A 25,894-nucleotide genomic window follows, 5' to 3' on the forward strand; every position below is an offset into this window, starting at 1 on the left:
TAAAATCCCCAAAGTAGCAAGAACAAAGCAACTTATCTATAAAAGGTATCCTCTTAAGATTAACAGGTGATTTCTCATTAGAATCTATGAGGGCCAGATGGCAATACAGTGACATTTTCAAAGCATTGAAATAAGACTGTCAATCAAGAATTCTATATCCAGCAAAACTATCTTCAAACATGGAGGAGAAATGAAGACATTCCCAGATGAACAAAAGTGTTCTGGCTTAGATAATATAATACATGTTCACTCTATTCAACCAGTAAGCTGCATATATTCATGTAACGTTGTAGGGTGCTAGAACCTTCTGTTTCTTGTCCTGGGTGGTGGTTACTTTGTGACACTTCATTGAGCAATAAATTCATGTTTGTGCACTCCTCCTTATGTGTGTTTTACATCATAGATTGAAAGAAAGAAAAAATACATGCTTTTTGATTGTTCACAAAAAAAATTACTACTTTATATTTCTTACTTTAATTGCCCAAATGGAAATAACTATAGGGGACAAACCCAGAAACATGGTGAAATAACCTATTACTCTCTGCCATGCCTTTATTCCAACTCTCTCTGTGGCATGGAATATCCTCACTGTCAATTTCACTCAGTTCATCCCTACTCTTCCTTTACCATTCACTGTCAAGGTTTACCACATCATAAAGATCAATTCATTCCAACGTCTGTCTTCCATATTATATGTGAACACTTTCAAGTGTAGAAACTGTATCAAAATATCTTCTTGGTATTCTCAATATCACTATGCATAGCATATAGGAAGCATGGAATAAAGGCTTGAGGAATTCCTGTATTATGGGAATAAATGAAGAAAGCCTAACTAACACCACAAAAAGTATATCACAACTGACCAAACTCAAAGGATTCCCTATAGAAGCAAATGTTAACCCTGAAGTGATAAGCAGGTTGGTATGTTTTAATACAATTAACCATCAACCTTCAAGAACTTTCAGTACGAAGTTCTGAAAAGATGAGGAAGAGAAACTGGCTGGGTATAGCTAGTCATTTCTGCTATGTCATGATTTTACTTTATGAGTTATATTAGAAGAGAACATATTATGATGAAAACTTTTGACAGCACAAATCATGTCTAAATTAAGGAATTCATGATCCCTTCTCTAAAGTGCTACACAAATGATATCGAGACTACAGTGAAAAATCCTTCAACCCACACCCCTCCTCGGGCTTCACTGTGGAGGCCTCTGGGTGAGTTCAATCATTCCTGGAACTCAGTATAGACATTTATTTTGTCATTCATCATTTTTGTTCCTATAATGTGCAAAAGATAGAACTCACCACTCAAAGGAAAACAGGGTGAGGTACATGGGCAGGAGACGAAGGTATCTGGTAAGAGATCTGAAATGCTCTGCAAAGGAGGAGCCCAACAAACCTGAAAAAGGAAGGCATCACCCAGGGAATTGCTGAGGCAGAAGACGAAGTCCTTCTTGGGGTGCTCAGGCACGGCCTGCACGATGCTGTTCTCCACCCAGACGGCATGCTTGGGGATGCTGTTGTGGTCTATTCCAGACCTACCATCGCCCTCGTAGAAAAAGAGCGTGCACCCTGAGGAAACAGAATGAGGGTCCGCGTGAGTATTTGGGGCTCATGCAACCAAAAAGTCTGTAGTGGAAACTGTTGTTTGTGCCCTGTTACCAGGAAAGGGCTGGAAATGAGTGTGAAACCTAGGAAGTAAAGAGAATGGGGCTATGCTTGTACTAAGTCTTGGACGGGCTTGGACAGAGACTTTTTTTTTTTAAATTGAAGTATAGTTGATTTACAATGTTGTGTAAAGACTCTTAAATCACAGTTTCATCATTCATGCCCTCAAGTTCTTTAAGATCTTACTTCCTGTTTTAGAAAGTGACAGATATCCTCACAGGCATATGGGGGTCTGATGGCTCCTCTGGCCAGTGGTGGCTGTACATTCAGCTCCTCAGGCCTGAACAGCAAGCACCGCTGAGGGAGGACCGGCACCAGTTCTGCCCCACTGGAGTCTCTCTCAATATGTCTCACAGGATATGCAACCAGAGAACACAATTTATTGGGGTTTTTGATTATGCCCTTGGAGAAAACAAAATATAACACTGGCTTTAGGTGCTTTCAGGATAAGGAAAGAAATGACAGACTTTCAGTCTCAGATCTTTTCTATAAAATGTTTTTCTAGAGATCAGCCATGTCCTTGTCCCTCCTGGAAGAGGAAATGCATGGCACACATATGAAGGCCTGGGGGAGGCCAGAGGCCTGGTCCACTTAATTATACTGTGAAACTAAATGAGACAGGAGCAATAGAAACCTCTCCTACATTTGTGGCAAGGTGGGTTCCATAGATACCCTCCGTCATGGCCTACACGTGAGGCGCACTTTATTAGTAATTACTCACTGAGCACTTGCTCTCAAGTCATCATTTCAGGGGAAACCTGGGCCCAGCTTTCTGACTCTTTAACGTCAGCATAAGCCACTTGGCCCGTCTTCAGCACCTTTCTTACCACAAACAAGGGCCACCCTTTATGTGAATCACAAAGACTTCCAAGTACCATCTACGCGCCTGCAGTATGAACTTCTGTAAAGCAAATTCATAACTGACAACGTAGAACGATGGGGATCAATGGAAAAGTCACATGAGTGCAAAGGCGATTTTTCCTAGCCCGTAATATTTCACAGGAGCATGTAACAGCTGCTGGATGCAATGTCCCCCAGCACAGCCGCATGCAGCACGCTGGCACGCGAGGCCCACTCGTTTCACAGTGTTTGCCTTGGTACAGCCTGACCGTGAGCTCTGCCTAAATGTCTACTGCACGGAGTTCCCGAATTTCATGGTTTTATAACTATTGTCCTTGTCTCCATAATTCAGGAGTTTCAATTCTTCCTCTAATCCATTCAAGTTATAGTCACTTTTTTTTCTTCAGGCTGTACGTTTTCTGTGATATTTCTTGTTGGAAATTAGGAATGTTATGAGAGTAATTTTAGTAGGGTTTTGTTTTCTATTTTTTTAAGTTTTGTAGTAATAAGTTGCTTACCTATAATTTAATTATATACTTACGGAGTGTTCTGGTCCAACCCTATTTTTCTTATAATTCCTGTTATTTTGAAGATCTCAAGTTTTTACAGGAACACAGAGGTCACATTCGGAATCATCTATACCTCTCTTTCCATGTCTTAAGCTAACATAGATTCAGAGACACAAAAAGAAAAGAAATGGAAAGGGGAGGCCCTTTTCCTCCAAATCTGAGGTTCCTAAGGTGGGGCAGTCTTGCTGAATGAGGGACATTTGGTGAAGTCGGGAGACATTTTTGGCTGTCACAACTTGGGGGTGGGGAACAGAAGGAGGTGAGTAGCGGACAGGGATGCTGCTAAACATCCTACAATGCCCAGGACAGGCCTCATGACAAAGAATTATCCAGAAAATGTCACTAGGCCTTCTGTTGAGAAACCTTGCTCTAAATAATCCTTAGGACTAATATTACACTAATGATGAACAGATCTGTAAAAGAAAAGGAGCAACACAGCTTTACCATAGTTTGAGAACAGACACTGAAGCCTATAGATAATGGATACGGGGCATCCACACATTGAACATCTTATGTCTTCCCAAATTGCTGTTTTCATAATTTTTCAACGTTGGTTTACAATCGCCCGTGACAGTGGGTGGTTAAAAATCAGCTTGTACTCAATTATCTACATGCTCCAATTTTAAGACTAATGAGAAGCAGCAAATTTGGGAACCACGTGGTCCCTGGTAACAGGTCCATTTACCTTCATCTTCACTTGAACATAATCTGTATGCTTTTCAGTTGTGGATGGAGACACTCCAGAGATTAATTCTAAATAAAACCTTTTTTTTTTGTAAAATTAATTATTCTGTCAAAAGTGAAAGAAACTTTGGCGAATTTTCTAGCCTACGGTTCCCAGGTACTCTGCTTTTTATTTCTCCATAGCCAAGCCCAAGTCAGCAGCAAGCCCTGCCTTTGAATGGCAAGGACAAGCCCCAAGTTTCTCAATATATAATGGGACCTGTCAGGAGTAAGAAGCAAAGGACTCGGCAGCTCTGTGCTCTGGGCCTGGATCCTGACAGATTGTGTCACTCAGATCTGGGTCACCAAGAAAGTGAAGCCTCCCTCCTCTAATAGGTGTGTGGGCTGAGCACCCACACCTTGCCTGCCTTGATCATTTATTCTCTAAAGAACAGCAGAAACAAAACAGCCCCCGCTTCCACGTCCCAAGTAAAAAACCACCTAATTATTTTTATTCTACACCACTAACAGTGCTATTCTCATACTTAGTGTAAGAATCACCTGGGAAGCCTGTTTAAACCACAAATTCCGGGCCTGTCATGGGCTGAATTATATGCCCCCAAGTTCCTATGCCGAAGTCCTAACCCAGGGCCTCCGAATATGGCTGTATTTGGAGATAAGGTCTTTACAGAGGTAATTAAAATTAAACGAGGTCATAAGGGTGGGCCCTAATCCAATATGACTGCTGTCCTTATAAGAAGAAGGGATTTGGGGGCTTCCCTGGTGGCGCAGTGGTTGAGAGTCCACCTGCTGATGCAGGGGACATGGGTTCGCGCCCCGGTCCGGGAAGATCCCACATGCCGCAGAGCGGCTAGGCCCGTGAGCCATGGCCGCTGAGCCTGCGTGTCTGGAGCCTGTGCTCCGCAACGGGAGAGGCCACAACAGTGAGAGGCCAGTGTACCGCAAAAAAACAAAAACAAAAACAAAAAAAACCAAGAGGGGATTTGGACATAGACAGGTACAGAGGGAGGACGTGAAGATACTAGAAGAAGACGGCCATTTGCAAGCCCAGGAGCGAGGCCTCAGAAAACACCAAACCTGATGACACCTTGATCTGAGACTTCTAGGGTCCAAGACTGTGAGAAAATAAAGTTCTTTTGTTTAAGCCACCCAGTCTGTGGTACTCTGTTATAGCAGCTCCAGTACAGGGACTAATACAGGGCCCCACCTCCAAACTGTTGAGATTTGGCAGGTATGGATATAACCCAGGAAGCATCTCAGGTGACCGTGACTGCCGGTGGTCTTCTAATCATGTTGTTAAAAACTCAGCATTGGGGCTTCCCTGGTGGCGCAGTGGTTGAGAGTCCGCCTGCCGATGCAGGGGACGTGGGTTCGTGCCCCGGTCTGGGAGGGTCCCGCGTGCCGCGGAGCGGCTGGGCCCATGGGCCATGGCTGCTGGGCCTGCGCGTCTGGAGCCTGTGCTCCGCAACGGAAGAGGCCACAGCAGTGAGAGGCCCACGTACAAAAAAAAAAACAAAAAAACTCAGCATTAGTTAACAAAATGAACAATAAGGTGGGCTGCTAAAGGGAACAGAGGCTGCAGCGTCCAGTGGTGTGGACATTTAGGGGAGGAGCAGAGAGCAGGGCCCCTCAGACACGACCTTGTAGTGCCTCTAAATTAAGCCAAGGCAGGTCCCATGTGAGAAAGAACAGTAGCAGTTCTCCAAAATGCTCCCAAAGAACGAACATCTGTGTTTCACAAGCAGAACCATGACATCAAATACACTTTTCCCGGGCTTCCCTGGTGGCGCAGTGGTTGAGAGTCCGCCTGCCGATGCAGGGGACACAGGTTCGTGCCCCGGTCCGGGAAGATCCCACATGCCGCGGAGCGGCTGGTCCCGTGAGCCATGGCCGCTGAGCCTGTGCATCCGGAGCCTGTGCTCCGCAACGGGAGAGGCTGCAACAGTGAGAGGCCCGCGTACCGCAAAAAAAAAAAAAAAAAAAAAAACACTTTTCCCAATTCACAATGGAAAACTAAAAGCAAAGTGTGCTGTGCGTATGTGTAAACTGATAGAATGTGCTCAAATTCAATGTTCTTATTTCACGTGTGTGTTCAAAATGTCATACACACTTTATACAGACTATATTATGGTATTTGATTTAGCATAGAAAATAAAATTTAAAGTTTAATATCAGTAATTCCTGTGATTTTCCACAGAAGATACCATGGCTGCCAGAATTCCACATCTATTCAAACTTTGAAACCACTAAGGTAGACTTTCCGAAAGAGAAAAGGACATGAGAAAGAACCTGACTCTACCTAAGACATCCTTGGAAGTGGAGCAACAAGATGAAATAACCCACCAAGTTTTAAAAACTAGACATGAAGAAAAGACAGCATCTCACCCTAAACACGCAGCAACATTAGACACACAGGCCCTTGGCAGTAGGGGAAGCTACCCTGCACCGGCTGTCAAGAGGAAAGACTCCTCTATGGGACAGTTGGTTGTTGCCTAAAACACACAACCCCCTTTCTTCTGCAGTAATAGAAACCCCAGTGCTCAGCTGGGCCCATCCCTGCCTCCCTTGCAGCTAGGCTGGACTCATTTCTGGCCAATGCAATGGAAGCAAAAGAGATGCAGGCAACTTCTAGGTTGTACCCTCAGTGCAGAGGGATACACCCTCCACTTCCCCCATTTTTCTGCTGGAACCTGGACCCGCTGGTGAGCTATCCTAATCATTCAGACTAACACAATGCTCTAGGGACAGTTAAGCAACGACAAAAGGAATGCTGGCTTCTGGATGACTTAACAGCAAAGAGTCAGCCCATCACTCTTAGATGCCCCACCTCTGCTAGGTGGAAGGGAAATAAACTTCTGTCTTGCTTGAGGCACTGTCATTGTGGGTCTCAGTGACATGCAGCAAGACCTAGAGTCTAATTAACATGCTCCCTTTCTGTTTCACCAGGTACTGAAGCAACAGCTGGCAGCATTAGTAATGGGGCCCACCCAAACCCTGCTTGTCCCTGGGGGGGTTTACACCACTGCACAGAGCTCTAGGCTGTTCCATGCCTCTAGGATTGGTTGTTCCATACCAGCCACAGTTGGTGAAATCCAGTATCAGATGGAGTCATGGGTGCACCACACCAGCTGAGCCCAGGCTTCTTCCTTCTGGACCCATCCTTCATGCTTATTAACCTGTCTAACCTATCCTGCCATGTACTAACCCTGCTTCAAATCCAGCTTGTGTCAAAGATTCTAAGCGGGGGCTTCCCTGGTGGCACAGTGGTTGAGAGTCCACTTGCTGATGCAGGGGACGCGGGTTCGTGCCCAGGTCTGGGAAGACCCCACATGCCGCAGAGCGGCTGGGCCCGTGAGCCATGGCCGCTGAGCCTGCGCGTCCAGAGCCTGTGCTCCTCAACGGGAGAGGCCGCAGCAGTGAGAGGCCCGCGTATAGCAAAAAAAAAAAAGATTCTAAGCGGTCTTGAGAAGTGTTTTTCTTTTTAAGACACAAAGCTCACAAATGTGTTACAATTTCTACACCAGCAAGATATATGCAGACCTGCAAAAATACATATACATACTTCTAAAGTGTGTGTAAAGCGATAATGAATAGCAAGACATGAATGTATTATGCTTACTAATGAAAAGAAAGACAATTGCATATAGATATACCATTGTATATGGATATATATACATGTATATAGATATGTATCTATATATATACACACATACTCAAATATTCAAAGTCTGACCATAAAACAGTGACTTTTTCACAAACATAGATGGCTCAGACATTCCACTAAGCACTGGGTTGAACCCTATGAAATTAGCAATATTCCATCATGTTTTACCCCCAAAATGACAATTTCATAAGATTCAAACCAGTGATTTTTCCCTCCAAAACAGTCACTTCGGGAGGCACATGTTTTGGAATGATTCCAAAAACATATTCTTTTGGAACTCAAGCCTTTCAAACTGTCAGGAGAACCAGCTGTATATATGAGAAAACTAGACGAGAGGCTCCAATAGCTTAGCGGTGAAACAGTAAAGAAAATAAAACACTGGTGGAAAAGGAAAATGGGGAGTGACTAATCAAGGGACATAAAGTTTCAGCTCGATAAAATGATTGCATTCTAGGTGTGCTGTACGACTGAGTGCCTTAGTCAACAATACCGGAACGTACACCCAAAACTATGCTAAGAAGGTAGATCTCACGTTAAGTATTCTTACCACCACAAAATACGTTTTGAAATTAGCATGAAATAGAAGTTCCATGTAATTGAAAAACATCATTTGCACAGGTCCCCCACGGAGCACAGGATGTACCCAGCACCGCAGGAAGGATGTTCCCCCTCTCACCTTTCAAGGACACCCAGTAGTGCTTCCACTTCCTCCGGGTGGCCGACTCCACCTTCTTGTTCTTCTTGTGCACCAGGAAGTTCTTGACTGCCAGGGCTCCGGCCTTACGCACTGTGCCCTGCGCGGCCGTGAGCAGGATGTCGGACTGGCCCGGGGAGCTCAGGGTACCGCTGCTCTGCTCGTCGCTGTGCGCCGAGCCGGCCTCCTCCAGGCTCTCGCTGTTGGTGGTGCTCATCTCCAGCTCCCGTCGGAAATTCTCGTACACCCCCTGGCGGGCTGCGTCCCCGGTGGAGCTGCTGCCGCTGTCGCTGCCCACAAAGGCGCGGCCGGTGGGGGGTGAGTAGCTGGAGTTGGTGGCATTGGATCGCCTGGACAGGAGGTCCGTGTCGGTGGTGGCTCCTTCGATCCCACTGTCGGCAAACTCGCTACCTTCGCCCGCATTAACATCCTTGGGAGCCGAAAGGGAGAAAAAAGAAGACGTGTGTCATGCAGAGAAGTAACCCAGGGGCTCCTGTCGGTCCAGCCAGGGGCTGTGTAGCTGCAGGCAACCCACAGGGCATCGCTGCTCCCAGCCTCTCCCGGACCAATTATTCCTCACTCCCCTGACCCGCACAAACCCAACTTGCCTGCAGAGAGCAGCTCAGGAAAACCACGAAGCTTCCCCGGTATGAATGTCAACAATTTGGAATGTTCAAGAAACATTTTTAAAAAGCAAGCACGATTTCAGAAAACTTATCAATTATCTGACTTAGGTAATTAGGTAATTGGCAAATCAGCTATTGAGATGCTCCCACTGCCCTGCTGAGTGAGCTCGGCACCCTCACCCTCATCAGCCTGCCTGGAGTTCCAGAAAATTCTGCTGGCTGATGAGTTATTCCAGAGGTAGGGGGTTCCAAGGGATAATGAAGTCTTTACTGATAACTTTTTTTTTTTTTAACAAAGGGCCTAGTTAGGGGTCTATTCTATAATCTGGTGACTAAAAAGATAACTAATGTGCTACCTCACCCACTCACCCAGCAAGGACCCACAGCCCAGGAGCAGGGAAGAGTCCTCAGGCTCCAATCAGCTTCGCTTCCTGAAAACAAGCAGCTTCTCACTCCACATTGAGCTAAAAAAAGTCTGTGGGGCTCACAGCTCCAATGCAGGCTCTCCGATTACCTTGCCCTTTCAAAGGTGGGATGCTAGGAGCCCGAAGCAAGCTACTCACCGCCCCTGGGCCAAGTGACAGCTTGGGGCACTGCCAAGATGTGGCGGGTATCCATTCCCAGTTTAAAAACATTTGGAACTTCCAAAGCACTGCCCCTGCTCGCATGAACATTTCCGGGACAGGCAGATCTGTTCTTAAATCAGAATCTTAATTGCTCTGAAGTGCTAAAGGCATATCCATAAACAATGATTAAATAATGGTAGTCATCAAGGGAAGATAATGACAGCAGTACTGGACAGCACAGCTCGACAGGCTCATGGATAAGAAATTAGACTGGTTTTACTCAAAGGGAGAGAATCGGAATGTGAGTCTGAAATAGGAAGCGATGGCAAATTAATATGTGGTTTGGGGGCTTAACCACTTGTTAAGCCTTTAGTCTCATAAATAGTTAATTACGGTTTGAAAATGTTAAAACGAACGGGCTATTGTGATTGCCATATAAATCAATGCTTTGTATTCAAATCTTTTTTTTTTTTTTTTTTTTTTGCGGTACGCGGGCCTCTCACTGTTGTGGCCTCTTCCGTTGCGTAGCACAGGCTCTGGACACACAGGCTCAGCGGCCATGGCTCACGGGCCCAGCCGCTCCGCAGCATGTGGGATCCTCCCGGACCGGGGCACGAACCCGTGTCCCCTGCATCGGCAGGCGGACTCTCAACCACTGCACCACCAGGGAAGCCCTGCGTTCAAATTTTTGATGAGAAGCAATGGCGGGGTAGGCAGAACGAACCAAGCCACATACTAATAGCATCCTGCACGAGGCCCAGACAGGTCTTGTGCCCATGTCTCCGCACATCTCACCTGGTCAATTCTAAGTTAGGGCCCTCAGAGTTCACTTGCATCATGAATAGATCTTAAGTGAGCAACTTAAAATGGGCCAGACATGAAAACAAGCCAAGGAGACACAGACAAATACTGTATGATTGACTTGTATGCGGAATGTAAAAATGTAAAACTCACAGAACCAGAGGGTAGAATGGTGGTTGCCAGAGGCTGAGGGCCCGGGGAAATGGGGAGACATTGGTTAAGGTTGGTTAAGGTTACAAACTTTTAGTTATTATAATAAGTTCTGGGGATCTGATATACAGCCTGATGACTCTAGTTAATGATACCATGTTGTATCCTTGAAATTTGCTAGGAAAGTAAATTGTAAGTGCTCTCACCACAAAAGAAAGAAAGAGAGAGAGAGATAAAGGAAGGAAGGAAGGAAGGGGTAATTATGTGAGTGATGGATATGTTAATTAACTTGATTTTGGTAATCATTTCACAGTATATACATATATTAAATCATCACATTGTACACCTTCAAAAAACACAGAAACACACAACAAGGAGTACAGTGTGCAAAGGGTAGAAATTTGACAGTGGAAAAACATGGCAAATACCACCTCGGCCAAGAGCTCAAGGTTAACTGAGTGCGTGGTATATGGGAACCCTTTCTACTATCTTTGCAATGTTTATGTAATTCTAAAGCTGTTCTAAAATAAAAAGTTTATTTTAAAAGAAGAAAAGAAGGGGCTTCCCTGGCGGCGCAGTGGTTGAGAGTCTGCCTGCTAATGCAGGGGACACGGGTTCGAGCCCTGGTCTGGGAAGATCCCACATGCCGTGGAGCAACTGGGCCCGTGAGCCACAACTACTGAGCCTACGGGTCTGGAGCCTGTGCTCCACAACAAGAGAGGCCGCGACGGTGAGAGGCCTGCACACCGCAATGAAGAGTGGCCCCCGCTTGCCACAACTAGAGAAAGCCCTCGCACAGAAACGAAGACCTAACACAGCCAAAAATAAGTAAATTAATTAATTAATTAAAAAACTTTTTTTGAAAAAAAAAGAAAGAAAAGAAAAAACAAAGAGGAGGTAAGAAGGGACATAGTAGCAGGAAGTGGTTAAGCGAGTTTCTAAGGACCAATGACATTTGCAATGGAGTTTAGGTCCCTGGGATGTAGAGGGACTCAAGAGTGTCAAAGAAACCATGGATGCGGCTCAGACGCAGACCCTGTGACTGTTGGTTCTGCCACTTGGCCATCTGCTGTCCTGCCTGTTACCCGGCACCAACGGTCATCAAGGACCCAGATCTAGTAGGTCAAAGTTCTCTATACAAACAGGAGAGTGCTGTTACCAACGCACATTTCTCTCTGGCAAGGACATTTACCATACATATTCCTTTTGATCTAATAAGTAAATCTGGCCATCACTGACTATTCAAGATAACCATGGGTGGTGGGAGATGCGGAGTTTGTGTGATTCTCACCAACATCTGGATTCATTTTCACAGGCCTCAGTCCTTCTCTGGAGGAAGTGACAAAATCAGCTATAAACTCGCCTCAAAAATGAAAAAAGATGAGCTGCTCCTCTGTAAGACAGGTAAAGATCAGCTACACAGGTATCCTCTCTAGGTCATAAGAGAAAGACTTCAGAACAAAAAGGAGAAATTAATTCCAGGCATCTTGTAATTCCCAGAGCTCTGGAACAGGAAGGAACCTTGCCAAACCATCCCCCTGGTGAATGCATGGAGATGCTGAGGCTCAGAAAGTCACAAGTCTGGCAGGTGGTAGACTGGAGGTTGGAGCCCATGCCTCCAACGACCTTCTCCACTCTGACAAGATGGCCCCATGGCTCAGCCGCAGGGAGCACCTGACTGGATCCTGTCTCAAAAGTCAACTCCATGCCTTCCCCTCTGTTTTGCAACAGTGCCCCTTCTAGGTTTTCCCAACACAACTGAGTGACTGTGCATCTATATGCCTTGACTTTCCCGGCAAAGAGCTCAGACTCAAAAGTGGACGGAAGGAGAAAGAGAAGATGAAAAAGAAGATGAGGGAAACAGAGGCAGACACTGGACAGGCATGTCTCTTAACAGTCTACTACATCCCCACAAACCATGAACTCCTACAGAATGCCTTGATGTCTCTACCGAAACTAAGAGTTGAGGCCTCAATAGACACTCACCTCTTTGTCAGACTTGAACACGTGCTCATGCCAACTGACACTGCAACCTTGCAATGGCCCAGGCTGCGTGTATTCAACTCTGGGATGACCATTAAACCGAGCAAAGAAGTGATTACTCCAGGTAAGAGACCTACTGGCCCCAGCTGAGCTGGCACACTTTGGGAGCGTAACCACTGGAGAATGCTCCCGATCTGTGATCCAAGCCAGCTCCACCTTGTTTCCACGGTGGTTAAGCAGGCTAAGTGGTACACATCCTCCCACTGATATTGGACCCAGCCTGTCCAGAAACAGATGGTGGCTGCCCAGCTCCGGCCTCTATTTGGTCATGAAGCTTGGGATGTGCCAAATACCCAGAAACCCTTGCTCCAGCATCGGGGGAAATGATGTCCACCCAGCCAGAGGCATTGCTCAACACCTGAATGGTCAACGGGATTCCACATCCCCCTACACCTTGAGTGTGGGAGACAGTCATCTACAGCAGGGCTCCAGATGCCTAAGTGCCACACGAGAATTACAAGTTTATAGGTCTCAGAATCTCTAGAACAAACCAAAGACAGATACACTGATGTAGAGGCACTAGGTTTACACACTGAAAGAGTGCTCCAAGGCTGCATCCTAAATGCCCATCCTTCTCAAATGGCAGGATGCATGCCACTGTGATACGGCTTCCAATAGCTCAGAAGAAAGACAGCATCATTGTGATGCAAACATTCCTGGTGCATCTTTCCAAAGGGTTCCTCCTCCTCCCGACCTCCATCTCAAGGACACTTCACACTTGAGAAACCTGACTCTCCCCACACTTAAAAGCCCCTGTCGGGCTTCCCTGGTGGTGCAGTGGTTGAGAGTCCACCTGCCGATGCAGGGGACACGGGTTTGTGCCCCAGTCTGGGAAGATCCACATGCCGCGGAGCGGCTGGGCCCGTGAGCCATGGCCGCTGAGCCTGCATGTCCGGAGCCTGTGCTCCACAATGGGAGAGGCCACAACAGTGAGAGGCCCGCATACAGCAAAAAAAAAAAAAAAAAAAAAAAAAAAAAAAAAAAAGCCCCTGTCAACCACCCCACTCTTCCAACAGCAAGAAATCCAGATGATCAACCCCAGGGAAAATTCCCACAGAAGCCCAGCAGTCTTTATGGCAAATGCAAGGCATGTTCCTTCTTCTCTAGATAGATGTCTTAGCATACGATCAGTCCTAGAATATTTAACCAAATACCGAAATTTAAAGCAGAAGTCAGAGGAGGTCAAGGGAAATGGTAAGACCCTAGCTAGACAAAGAAAGAACCCCCAACATGGTGCATGATCCAGCCAAAGATTTCCTAAAAATAGCTCAAAATAAACTCCCCATGTTAGAACCACTCCACTGAAGAGGTTTCCAATTATAAACAACATTCATGGAATACAGAAGCTCTTAAATCCCTCTCTCCCTGGGCAAGTCCTCCCAAGCCAGATTCTTCGAGCACTCGCCGATTTCCATTCCATTGGCAGTCTCCCAGCATGAATGCATGCACTTCCCCACTGGATGCACAAGTGGCCAGCTGTTGCCCAAAACATTCGACAGCTGCCAGGCAAGAGTTTTCTTTGTCATTTTAGCCAGGCAGCAAATGTTTAAATGAGCTCTGGTACTAAAGTGGAGGCAGCAAGAGGTAAATTCAAAGCCTGTTTTCACTGCCTTGAAAACTGGAGGGTCACCCAGCATGAACATAGGCTAAAGACACATTGTGGCAGAGGCTCAAGTTGTTTCCACCGGGGAATTTAGAAAGACTCTGAGGGACAGGTTTGCTGTACTAAAGATGTGTGAACACAATTTTGAAGAGCTAATTAGCCACAAAGTTCAAGGGCCCTGGGATAAGTCAGGGACCAGGAGGGTCAATTGGCAAATTGTAGTTACAAGTCGAATGCAATTAGAAACTGGTATGTTGGTCACTTTGTTTAATTTCCCCGTTGAATCCAGCTTTGCTTCAATACACCCGTATAGAGAAGGTAAATACAGAAGAGAAGAGTTCACAGAATTTCAATGGGGGGGAGGAGATTTTTTTTTTTTTTTGGCCATGCCACGAGGCATGCAGGATCTTAATTCCCCAACCAGGGATAGAACCCGCGCCCCCTGCAGTGGACGTATGGATTCTTAACCACTGGGCCACCTGGGACGTCCCTGGGGGAGGAGATTTTGACCTGCAGAAGCCTTGAATTAGAACAATTTCTGCCTCATTAAATTCTAAAATATTCCCCCTCTGGCTTATCATCTTCATCTTATCCCCAAAATCTAAAGGCTCCCCTCTGCCACACATGCACACACGTAAGCACTGTCTTTGGTTTCCAACATTCTCTCCTTGGTACGCTCAGTACTATACTATACTATACTCTTAGTATACCCTCCCGTGGTAATCTCAATACAGCAAATGTCATGTCTGGGCAAGTTATTTTGAACCAATCCATGCCTCAGTTTCCTCACCTGTATAATGGGAAGAGCAACAATATTTACTTTGTAAGACACTTTGTAGGATGTGAGATTGAGGTAACACAAGTTTCTAGAACGGTGCCCAGCACACAGTACCTGCACAAGAGTGTTAACTCTAATTACTGTCACGTCCATCCTCAGCCTTACTTACATCTCAGCCCAAGGAGAGATGCTGCCTGACCTCACTTACTAGCTTCCTGCACTAACATGAAAGAATGGGCGTTGCTGAGGAACTTGGGAAAAACAAGGCCTCATGGGAAAAATACACAGGCCCACCAACGCTGGTGCCAGCCAATGTAATCCCCTTGAATTATTTTCACATTCGCAAAACTGCACAATAAACTAAGAAAATGATGTTTCCTATGCTGTAAGTAACTGCTAGGCTCTGCTACCGATAATTGCCATTCTTGATTTACAGAAATATTGCAGTATCCATTTGCCATCACTGTAAGGTTTTTTTCTTTCCTCTCTCTACACAAATAGCCAGGGCCATTCTGAATTTGATTCTGAAGTTTGTAAACTGTACCTCTTGACCTCCCACTCTTAGCCTCTTTACATGTGTCCCAGCTCCCTTTGAGACTTTTTTTTTTTTTTTTTTTTTTTTGCGGTATGCGGGCCTCTCACCGCTGTGGCCTCTCCCGTTGTGGAGCGCAGGCTCCGGACGCGCAGGCTCAGCGGCCATGGCTCACAGGCCCAGCCGCTCCGCGCATGTGGGATCTTCCCAGACCGGGGCACGAGCCCATGTCTCCTGCATCGGCAGGCGGACTCTCAACCACTGCGCCACCAGGGAAGCCCCCTTTGAGACATTTCTAAAACCCTGTTTCTATTTCCTTCCTCTTTCCTTCCTAAGGCACAATCTCCACACCCTTTTAAGTTTCCAGCACTCAGTCCCATCCTCTCTAATGATTCACAATGGAGTGACTCAAAATTTCTCTCAATTACAACTGCTGAAATTCTTACTGCTGCCCCAAAGAGTCTCAGAAGTAAGTTGGCAAATGCTTGAAATGTTGCTTCAGGTAACTCCAGATTGGAGACAGCTCTATGTCTAAGTCCGTGCATCATCTTCTCTCCTTTCATCTGTTTTTTTATGTGCATGTCTCAAACCCTGTCCCCTCCTCACCACCTCAGGGTATATCACATCCCTAGTCCCTTTTCTTCTTTTCCTAGTGCCACATCCCTGGTTCAGCCACAGACTCTCTGTTCTAACTACCTTCCTCCCGTCAATCCATCCTGCATGCCATGGCTGGGTAAGTCTCCCAGGAGCAAGGTGAGGGCTCCCAAGGCTGTCCATCCAGGCCCTCCACCGATGTCCAGACTTAGCACTGGACCTTCGGATGCACCCAGCCACCAGTGAAACTGAAGAACTCATGCCGGTGTATGCTCCCAACTTTTCTTGCGTCCAGGAATTCCAGGAATACTGGTCCTTCAAGGTTCAGCTCAAAGTCCCTCTTCCCACAGCTGGAAGCCTTCTCTTTCCCTCCTCCAATCCCCGTGCAGCTTCTCTGCAGCATCCCCTTCCCCCTGCGCCACCGTCCCCAACTCTGTTCCATCCACATTGGCCTCTTTGTTCTTCCTCAGAGGTGCAGGGCACACTCCCACCTTCCAAATCAATGGCCAATTCCCATCTCGCTTCCAAATCCCTACCCAAGTCTGCCCATCCCGAGGGGCGGGGCCCGACCCAACCACCTGATCCGGAATTGCTGCGCATTCCCCACTGCCCGCTCTTCCTCACCTTGCTCTCTTTTTCCCATAGCATGTCATGTACTTATTATGCTAACTGTTCGCTGCAGACGCACCTCCACTTCACCCCAACTAACTTCGTGAGCTCAGGGATCTCTTCTTGATGCATCCCAAGCACCAAGAATAGCGCCTGGCATGGCGTAGGCACTTCCAAAAAAAAACCACAAACACTGTTGAACAACTTAACTGCTGTTCATCTTCCACCCTCCTCTCCAACCAAGAAAAGCGTTTCTCATGGAACACATTTTAGTTTGATTTAAAGGTCTAGTCATTTCCAGGCTCAACTCACGCTCAACTCCAGTTGAAGTCACAAATGAGCCCCAAGTGGAAAGCTTGACTTCGACATCTTCCAGCCATCCGGGTTTATTACGTCTTTTATGGAGACAACCAGAGCTCCCTTACATGTTTTTTCTTTCATCTTTTTAAAAGGAGAGAAAGTGAGAAAGACATATTGGGCTGTTTTATGGCCCAAACTAGATATTCTGTCAACAGGAAGTTCAAAGCACCCTGGGCCCCAACACAGAGAGAAAAGCTGGTGGGCGTTTCCGAAGTTCTGGCCCTGCGGATCCGTGGAGACGCTCCCAGGGCTGCACAGCAGGCTGGCTGGGAGGCCTCCAAGCTCCCGCTCCCAGCCCTTTATCCTCCTCAGTTATGCTGGGAAACCAGCAATGACATATTACGGTGGGACACGACTTACACTGAGGGACACAGAGGCTCCTCTCCTCACGGACTAAACTAAGAATGTGATTTTCAAAGGCTTGGACCTCCCCAACCTATATTAGCATAAATACACAGCTCTCCAAGTGAGGACCAGGGATCCTTAAATAATTTCAGGGGGTCCCTAAGGTCCTCCCTTTACCACCTATCTGTTCGAAGCCAGGCTTTCCTCATACAGTCCAACCAAAACAGCATGTCGCAAGAGAGTGAATGCAGAAGCAGATATGAGACTCTAGTGTCTTCTGATAAGCCAGAAATTGTAGAGTTGCAAAAATACAAAACAATGCCCTTCTCCTGGCTTTTTTTTTTAATTTTAGAAAATAAAATTTTAAAAATAAAGTTACTTATGTGAACATGTAATGGTTTATTGCTGCTATTTTAAGATGAATTAACAAGAATTTTTTTACATTTCTGTTTCAATTCCTAATGTGATAAATATTTATAGATATAACCAACATGAACAGAAGCCCTTTGGAGTCTGTAACACTTTTTAAGAGTACAAAGGAGTCTGAGAACTGCTGATATAAGCCATCTCTCAGCTACCTTCTCACCCTCCCACTCCTCAAAAGAATATCTTGGCAAAGAAGAGGGATATTCTTGTTGAAATGGATGGGCTGTTGTTCAAAATAAATATCTCATTGCTTAACTTACGTGGCAGAAAAAGAAAAATCAAAAGGAAGGCAAAAAAGAAGCATCAAACAGGAGCAGTGAAAGAAGAGAGGTTTTTTTTTTAAATGGACTTTATATGAAAATATTTTGTTTCACAAAGAATTAACCTAAGGTTCTTCAAATGTATGGATACCAAGGGGGAAGGGAATGGGGTGGGAGGAATTGGGAGATTGGGATCGATACATATACACTATTGACACTATGTATAAAATAGACAACTGAGGGGAACACACACATATACACTATTGATACTATGTATAAAATAGACAACTGAGGTGAACACACATAACATCCCCTCCCTTTTGGATTTCCCTCCCGTTTAGGACACCACAGTGCATTAAGTGGAGTTAATGCACTTAATGCACTGTGGTGTCCTAAACGGGAGGGAAATCCAAAAGGGAGGGGATGTTTTGTATATGTATGGCTGATTCATTTTGCTGTGCAAATAGAAGCTAACACAACATTGTAAAGCAACTATACTCCAATAAAAATTAGTTTAAAAAAAGAATTAACCTGAGGTTCTTAACCAGAAGCTTCTCGATGGACCTTGGAGGACCCATGGATCCCCTGAAATGATATACAAAAGGGTGGTCTCTTGTGTTGATCCCAAAAGATCCAAATTTTTCATCTGATTCACAAAGGAATCTGTGACCAAAGGTTAGGAATCTCTTGGATGGTGATGTCAGTTCTCAGCTCAGGGAACATATTTATCCCTGAACCATTTAAACTAAGTGTAAAACAAAACAAAATTTTAAAAATCAACAAACTTTTATAGGAACTCAAGATCTTCTGATCATGCTGCACCCTTTATCTTGCTGAAATCACCAACCCTATTAACTTGCTTATCCAAGCAAGAAAGTCATCAGGGATAGAGCCTTCTAAAGTCATCTTTGGCATTTCTCCAAAAAAGACATACAGATGGCCACCAGGCACATGAAAAGATGCTCAACATCGCTAATTATTAGAGAAATGCAAATCAAAACTGCGATGAGGTATATCACCTCACACCAGTCAGAATGGCCATCATTAAAATGTCTACAAGTAACGAATGCCAGAGAGGGTGTGGTGAAAAGGGAACGCTAATACACTGTTGGTGGGAATGTAAGTGGTGCGGCCACTGTGGAAAACAGTATGAAAGTTCCTCAAAAAACTAAAAATAGAGCTACCATATGATCCAGCAATCCAACTCCTGGGCATATATATGCAGACAAAACTATAATTCAAAAAGATACATGCACCCCTATGTTCACAGCAGCACTATTCACAATAGCCAAGACATGGAAACAACCTAAATGTCCATCGACAGATGAATGGATAAAGAAGACGTGGTACATATATACAATGGAATACTACTCAGCCATAAAAAAAATAATAATAATAATGCCATTTGCAGCAACATAGATGGAACTAGAGATTATCATACCAAGTGAAGTAAGTCAGACAAAGACAATACCATACGATATCACTTACGTGTGGAATCTAAAATATGACACAAATGAACTTATCTATGGAACAGAAATAGACTCAGACGTAGAGAACAGACTTGTTGCCGAGGGGAAGGTGGCGGGGAGATGGAGTGGGAGGTTGGGATTAGCAGACGCAAATTATTATACATAGAATGAATAGACAACAAGGTCCTACTGTGTGGCATAGGGAACTACATTCGATATCCTGTGATAAACCATAATGGAAAAGAACGTGAAAAATAATGTATATATATGTATAACTGAATCAGTTTGCTGTACAGCAGCAGAAGTTAACACAACATTGTAAATCAACGATACTTCAATTAAAAAAATACAAATAAAAAATAAAGTCGCCTTTGGTCATCTCTCTCAGGGACCTCTGTTTCGGGCCATGGTAGTGGACAGTTACTATTTTCTTTTCAGCCCACCACCCTGTTTGGCTTCTGAACCAGAACTGGGGCGTTTTGATGTTAAAATCTGAGGGCACGTGAGCTGAAACCTGTTTGAACATGGGGAGCCAGTGTGGTGTGGGTTTGCTTCTGAAGAAAGGACCCTGGTCTGTGGGTCAGAAGACCTGGACTTCAATCCAGTCGTGAGACCCTGTCACCTAATCTCCTTAGGTTGACTTCCTCCCCTGAAAAGCGATGGGAGAGTTTGCAACTCGCAATCAGGCTGAAATGAACCCCTGCAGAGGTGCTCAGGGGCCAGGAGCTCTGTCTTCTGTCGATCCCACTCCATATACCACGGCGTGAAGAGGGTGTCAGAAGCTGGACCAGCACACAAACCTTAGCACCAGTGCCACGTCCCCGCGAGGAGCTCTGAGGGGGGTCCCCCTGCTCCCTCCCAAGGTGGCGGCCCCCTGAGACATCCTCAGCACAGCTGTTCACATTCTTTCATCTCCCAAGTGGATGAATGAAGCCCTCCTCAGGCGACATGCAGGACAGCTCCAAGCCAAAGCTTCCCTTTCAAACACAGAACCTGGCTCAAGGACACTCCATCGAATGGCAGTTTCCTCTCTCCACCTCACCCGCTGATAGTCTTAGAGACACAAGAGAGCTGAACTCTACACAATTAAACCAAACTTTACCATCATAACTCATAACCACTATTTATGGAGCATCTAATACATGCAAGATATTGTGCCAGGAGTTTTACATTCATTCCCGCGTGGAACCCTCATTCAAGAGACACTGAGATCCTTCTAGGTTACACAGCCAACAGGTAACAGGGTTCAAACTTACAAGCTCAGACCTGCTGGACTCCAGAACCTCTTCTTTGCCTGACACCAGGCTGCCCCTTCCTCTGTCCATTAACCATGGAAACGCTGAGAGTCAAGTTCAGGCCAAAATACCAATGAGGCATTCACTGAATCAAGGGGCAAGCTACTTGGGATTTTACAGAAGTCAGTACAAATAAACTCCACTTTCAGTAGCCTGGGTAAATCCTCCCAACAAATGAGTAGCAGACTGACTCACAAGATAAAACTTGTATGCAGGAGGTACACGACACGTACTCAAGTATATTGAATTGGACAAATATAATTTCTCAGCACTTACTGTGTGGCAGACACATTTTTTGATCATTTTCAAATAAAAAGATGTTGTTCATGTTAGTTCAGATAAAACATATTGTCTCTCAGGCTCAGCGGCCATGACCTTGGCCAAATGCCTGCCAGGAGCTCTTTTCTGGAGAGTAAAACTGCTGACAAGACTATTACAGATTCAAGCACATCACCAGAGCAGATGAGGAGGCTTTAATATCTACGATCCAAACTTGCTGGAGAGGGCCCCTGGGCCAGAAACTTTTACCAACAAAAAAAAAAGAAAAAAAAGAATTCTTTTCAAGGAAGCCTCCACACCCACTGCCTCTTAAAATACACTGTTTGGAACATAGTGGGTTCTCAAGAAATTGCGCTGGATGAACATGCCAAACTTAGACTAGGAAGTGTGGGTGGATGGACAGTGTTGTGCATAATTCTGGGGTTTGTTTCAAGTCATTAAAGATCCTCACTCAACACGTAAAGTCGATACAAAAATAAGACTTCCGTTCACTTTATACACTCTGCAAAAGGCTTCCATGCATGGAATCCCACTTGGTTCTCCTAATGGCCCTGTCAGAGGCTGGTGTCGCTCACCCCGGTCAGAGAAGGAGCCAGGGATGGAGTGACTTGCCCAAGGTCACCGTTTAGTTAGGAGTGAGCCGGGATGCAATGTCCTTCTTAGGATTCCTAGTCCGTTGCACTTTGCGTTACATTAAGCTACCACAGTGCTTTATGAGACGCCACATTGAGATGATCTCACTTTCATACACTAACAATTTTAGAAGGCGACAAGCCAAAGAATGGAAATGTCGTACAACAGTTACACATGAGAACTGTCAGTGATACCGTCTCTGCCCCTTTCCTGGGGGTGGCCATGACTCAAAGGCTCACAGCCCCATCAGCGGGGAATAGGGGGAAGCAGAGGTCCGACTGTCCCCCCGTGTTGGAGACCTGGAGATAGGGAGCCAGAATACCACCTGGCACCCCGTCAAATCTTACACAGAATGTGTGCTAACTTAGCATTGTTCCAGGTAAAAGTGACAGTCACAGGTGAAGTTCCTTTTAACTGCTGAGGGCCAGGAGACCATTTCTTCCAATCAGGTCTGCAGTGCCAATCTGGCGATGCCTTCAGGACAGAGCCTGCAGTGCCTTTCAGGTGACCCTTTAATAGGGCACCCATCTCACCTGCGTCCCAACTTGTCAAGTTGCCAGTGTAGGAAGAGCCCGGCCAGGGTAGCCAGAGGGACCACAGCGGGGTAATTCAGTCGTTTCTATCATCATAATCTCGCTTCAGAAGAGAGATGGATAAAAATTCAAGGAGTGCATCTAGATGCAACATTCACATTCACCTTCTCAAACCTCAGAATCAGCCTTTTTAATAATTTTGTTTCTAACACAAAGTTTGATATAAACGCAAAACTACCTTGAGTCCTCAACACTAATAATAATGAAAATTACAACAACTTACAGATTGTCCCTTATGGGTAGCTTCTAAAGTACCAAGCGCTGGCCTTCACATTCCATTTTCTCAGAAACTTTATTATTATTCCCATTTGACAGATGAAGAAATTAAGGCTTCCAGAGACTTAAAAATTGTGCCCAGGGCTTCCCTGGTTGCGCAGTGGTTGAGAATCTGCCTGCCAATGCAGGGGATATGGGTCCGAGCCCTGGTCTGGGAAGATCCCACATGCCACGGAGCAACTAGGCCCGTGAGCCACAACTGCTGAGCCTGCGCGTCTGGAGCCTGTACTCCGCAACAACAAAGGCCTCAACAGTGAGAGGCCCGCGCACCGCGATGAAGAGTGGCCCCCGCTTGCCACAACTAGAGAAAGCCCTCGCACAGAAACGAAGAACCAACACAGCCATAAATAAATAAATTAATTTAAAAAAAATTGTGCCCAAAGTTACTCAGGTAAGAAGAGGTGAAGCCAGGATACCTCGCTTGGACACCATCAACAAAACTTGTCCTTCAGTGGATGAGTGGGGGCTGTGGGGGGAGTGTCATATACATACAGTGAAATATTATTCAGCCTTAAAAAGGAAGGAGCTTCTGACACATGCTACAACGTGTGAACCTTGAGGATATCAACCTAAGTGAAATAAGCCTGTCACAAAAGACAAATACTACATGATTCCACTCTTACAAGGTCTCTAGAGCCAAATTCACTGAGACAGAAAGTAGAACGGTGGTTGCCAGGGGCTGGAGAAAGGGGGAAACAGAGAACTATTGTTTAATGGGGACAGAATTGCCAGTTCTACAAGATGAAAAGAGTTCTGAAGATGAAGGGCACACAACAGCGTGAATGTACTTAATACCCCTCAACCATACACTTAAAAATGCCAAGGTGGTAAATGTGATGTGTACTTTTACCACAATTTAAAATATCTTTTAAAAAAGAAGAGGAAAAGGTCAAACACAGACTCCTTTAACCTACATCAACCCAGAGGAAGATATAGTAAATTTCAATTATTCTAATATAGAAATCTACAGTGGTTAAAAAAACAAAAACAAAAAAACTGTATCCACAGACGACTTGTATACGGGGATTTAAAATTCCAAAATAGAATTTGAAACCTGAGATTTTGAATACTTAAAAACAAAACAAAACAAAACAGAACAAAAAAACCTGCTCTTGGGCAGGAACACAGACAATCTAGTGCCAATTTCCTTTGCCCTCCTCCCCAGGTTCCCCACCATCTGCCCATTATATTTAGACACCCTTCCCAAGAGAACTGAGCCTCAAAATAACCCTCGAAATAACTTTGACTTGCACTGAAGCAAGACCAGAAGGTGAGCACCATCCGATGCTGGCCAGGTCAGAGCACACCTGCTGTTTTCCAGCTGACCTCAGTGGTATTCGCTGGTCACCCTGGTGGCCAATACACCTTTCAAGGCAAATGGGCCCAATCTGGATTCCGGATCTGAAGCACCATCCTGCAAACTACCAACCCATCCTCAACACAAGCCAGGACTCCCAGCACTCCACTACAGGGAACTGCAGGACCAGGAAAGGATGGAGGCATGCAGGATTACCTGACACGTTATTATCTCCACGTTAATTATCATTCCTAATTAAGGTAACGGGTCTTCCTTTCATAAGTAACATGTTTTCAATCTTTGAAGAATGTTTTCACACCCACTCTTTCATGCCCTGGACCCCCGAAGCAGGTGAGTCGGGCATCTTTACCCCACTGTTCAGAAGAGCAACTAGAAGTCAGGGTTTGCCCAGGGTCAAAAACGAGTTGGCTGCAGCGTAGAACTGGAACCCACCCATGTTATTCCTTCTGCAACACCTCCCTCCAGAGAGAGGGCTGGCTAGCCTTGCAAGGAACAGGAAATTGAAATGGCTCCTGGTAAGGCAGTCAGCCTGCCAACCTCTGAGAGAAGCTGACAAATGACCAGAGCCCGCCCTGAATTAAAAACACCTCCTCCAACGAGCGGCCGACTAACCTCTTCCCACCTGCGGCGCTGAAGAAATAAGTTCCCAGAGTCCACACCCTAGCATCCCCATCTGTCCACGGATAGAACCACGTTAGGAAGGAAGCTCGGAAGAAGTGAGATGCTGTTGAAGAGCTCAGTTGGAGAGGCAGCTTCCCAATGTGAACTTAGCAGCTTTATTCCCACTCTCATCACATCCCCGACACACATCTACGCTTACTCCTTAATCCCCACCCCTTCACCACAGAACTGCAAGAGGGGCGAAGCAGAAGAGTGCTGCATCTCCAGAGAAACGGCATCGCCTGCAGCACCCACCAGGCAAACATGGTAAAACCCGGCTAAAAGATGGGAATCGTGTAAGAGCAAAATCATGCACTTAAAGTCATGCATCATTTCCAAAATATTGAAACAGATTCCAGTCACTTTACCTGAGTTGTTTTTGCTCTTCTGCCTTGCATGCTGTTGTTATGGCTCATTTGTGGGTTGGTGGCACCTTCAGAAAGACAGTGAGATTTCCTACAGGGAAGTGTGTTATAATTACTGTACGGAAGAGCCTCTTCGGCAGCAGCGGGTGGCATCTTATGGTTAGCGAGATCAGGAATATCAGACACCAAATTCCGACAGTAGCCTGCAAATCTGCCCCTCCGCCCCCCGTCTGCCGTCACCCCAGAGGTTTTCTGGGGAGCGTACAAGTCCCCCAGTGAATTGGCACGTTGACAGGTACTGAGCTGCCGTGGACTCGCCGGGGCTTCCATCCCCCGAGTCTCCTCGCAATCTTTCTCTTCAGCAGAACCCAAGATCTCTTCGTTGCTTGTTAAATGTTCTTGGCTCAGATCAGAGAGTGAGAATTCCAGGCTGTCCTCCCGCCAGATGTCTGCAGATTTGGAGCGTTTCTTCTTAAAGCTCGCCGTCTCCGTGAAAGTGGGCCCATCGGATGTATAGGGATGCTGCCTCCTGCCTCCCTCCGCCAAGTACGTAGCGTCATCCCCGTAAAGCCTGCTCTCCTCCGAGTCTGGCATGCTCTGCACAGAGGCTGCTGCGAGGACAATGCTGCTGCCTACACTGGGGCTGACGGAAGAATCCGTGTAAGACACGGGTCTCAAGCCCATATCCACTCGGTCCACCCAAATGGGGCTCCCGAAGTCCTCCAGGGTGCCTTCTTGGGAGAAGGGCTCCAAGCCATTTTCGGCCAGGGACTGGGGGATACTGGGAGTGCTGCTGGATCGGGTGGTCACTTCAGAGGTCCTGTGGATCACCTTCCCCGAGGAGGCGTGCCTGGTCCGCCGCGCCTTGTGCGACAGGCGCAGGGAGCGCGACGTGTGTTTGCGCCCCAGGCTCGCATGCTTTTCTCCATAAAACTCATGCACTACATTTTGACTTTCTGCGTTTCCCATGGCTTTATGGTCTGTAGCAAAGAAAAAAAAAAAAAAGGAGGGGATCATTGAGTCATCCAATGGGTATAGGCAGTTAACAGGAAGAGTTCAGCACACAGGGAGGGCAGCCAGCTTGGCAGATAACAGCACACCTATGTGCACCTGGCAGGTACTTGGACTCTTACGTGGTAGCAGGTGAGAACTAACATCATGTACTGAGATTACTCCTGCGGAGATATGAAA

The 25,894-nt window shown here is 46.0% G+C and overlaps 1 protein-coding gene across 3 annotated transcripts in view; it reads right to left on the reverse strand.

The window, feature by feature from the left end:
- Positions 1 to 25,672, reverse strand: part of TIAM1 (TIAM Rac1 associated GEF 1) — a gene marked incomplete at both ends in the record, with an annotated part of 138,031 nt that extends 112,359 nt beyond the window's left edge. For all 3 annotated transcript variants that reach the window (XM_079705045.1, XM_079705044.1, XM_079705043.1), the window contains 3 exons: positions 1,403 to 1,575; positions 8,105 to 8,552; positions 24,707 to 25,672. In XM_079705045.1, the coding sequence (XP_079561171.1) occupies positions 1,403 to 1,575; positions 8,105 to 8,552; positions 24,707 to 25,672 (1,587 nt within the window). The remainder of the gene's footprint in view (positions 1 to 1,402; positions 1,576 to 8,104; positions 8,553 to 24,706) is intronic.
- Positions 25,673 to 25,894: the final 222 nt, after the last annotated feature.

This window comes from Hyperoodon ampullatus (genome assembly GCF_949752795.1).
Source record: "Hyperoodon ampullatus genome assembly, chromosome: 5".
Taxonomy (NCBI): domain Eukaryota; kingdom Metazoa; phylum Chordata; class Mammalia; order Artiodactyla; family Ziphiidae; genus Hyperoodon; species Hyperoodon ampullatus.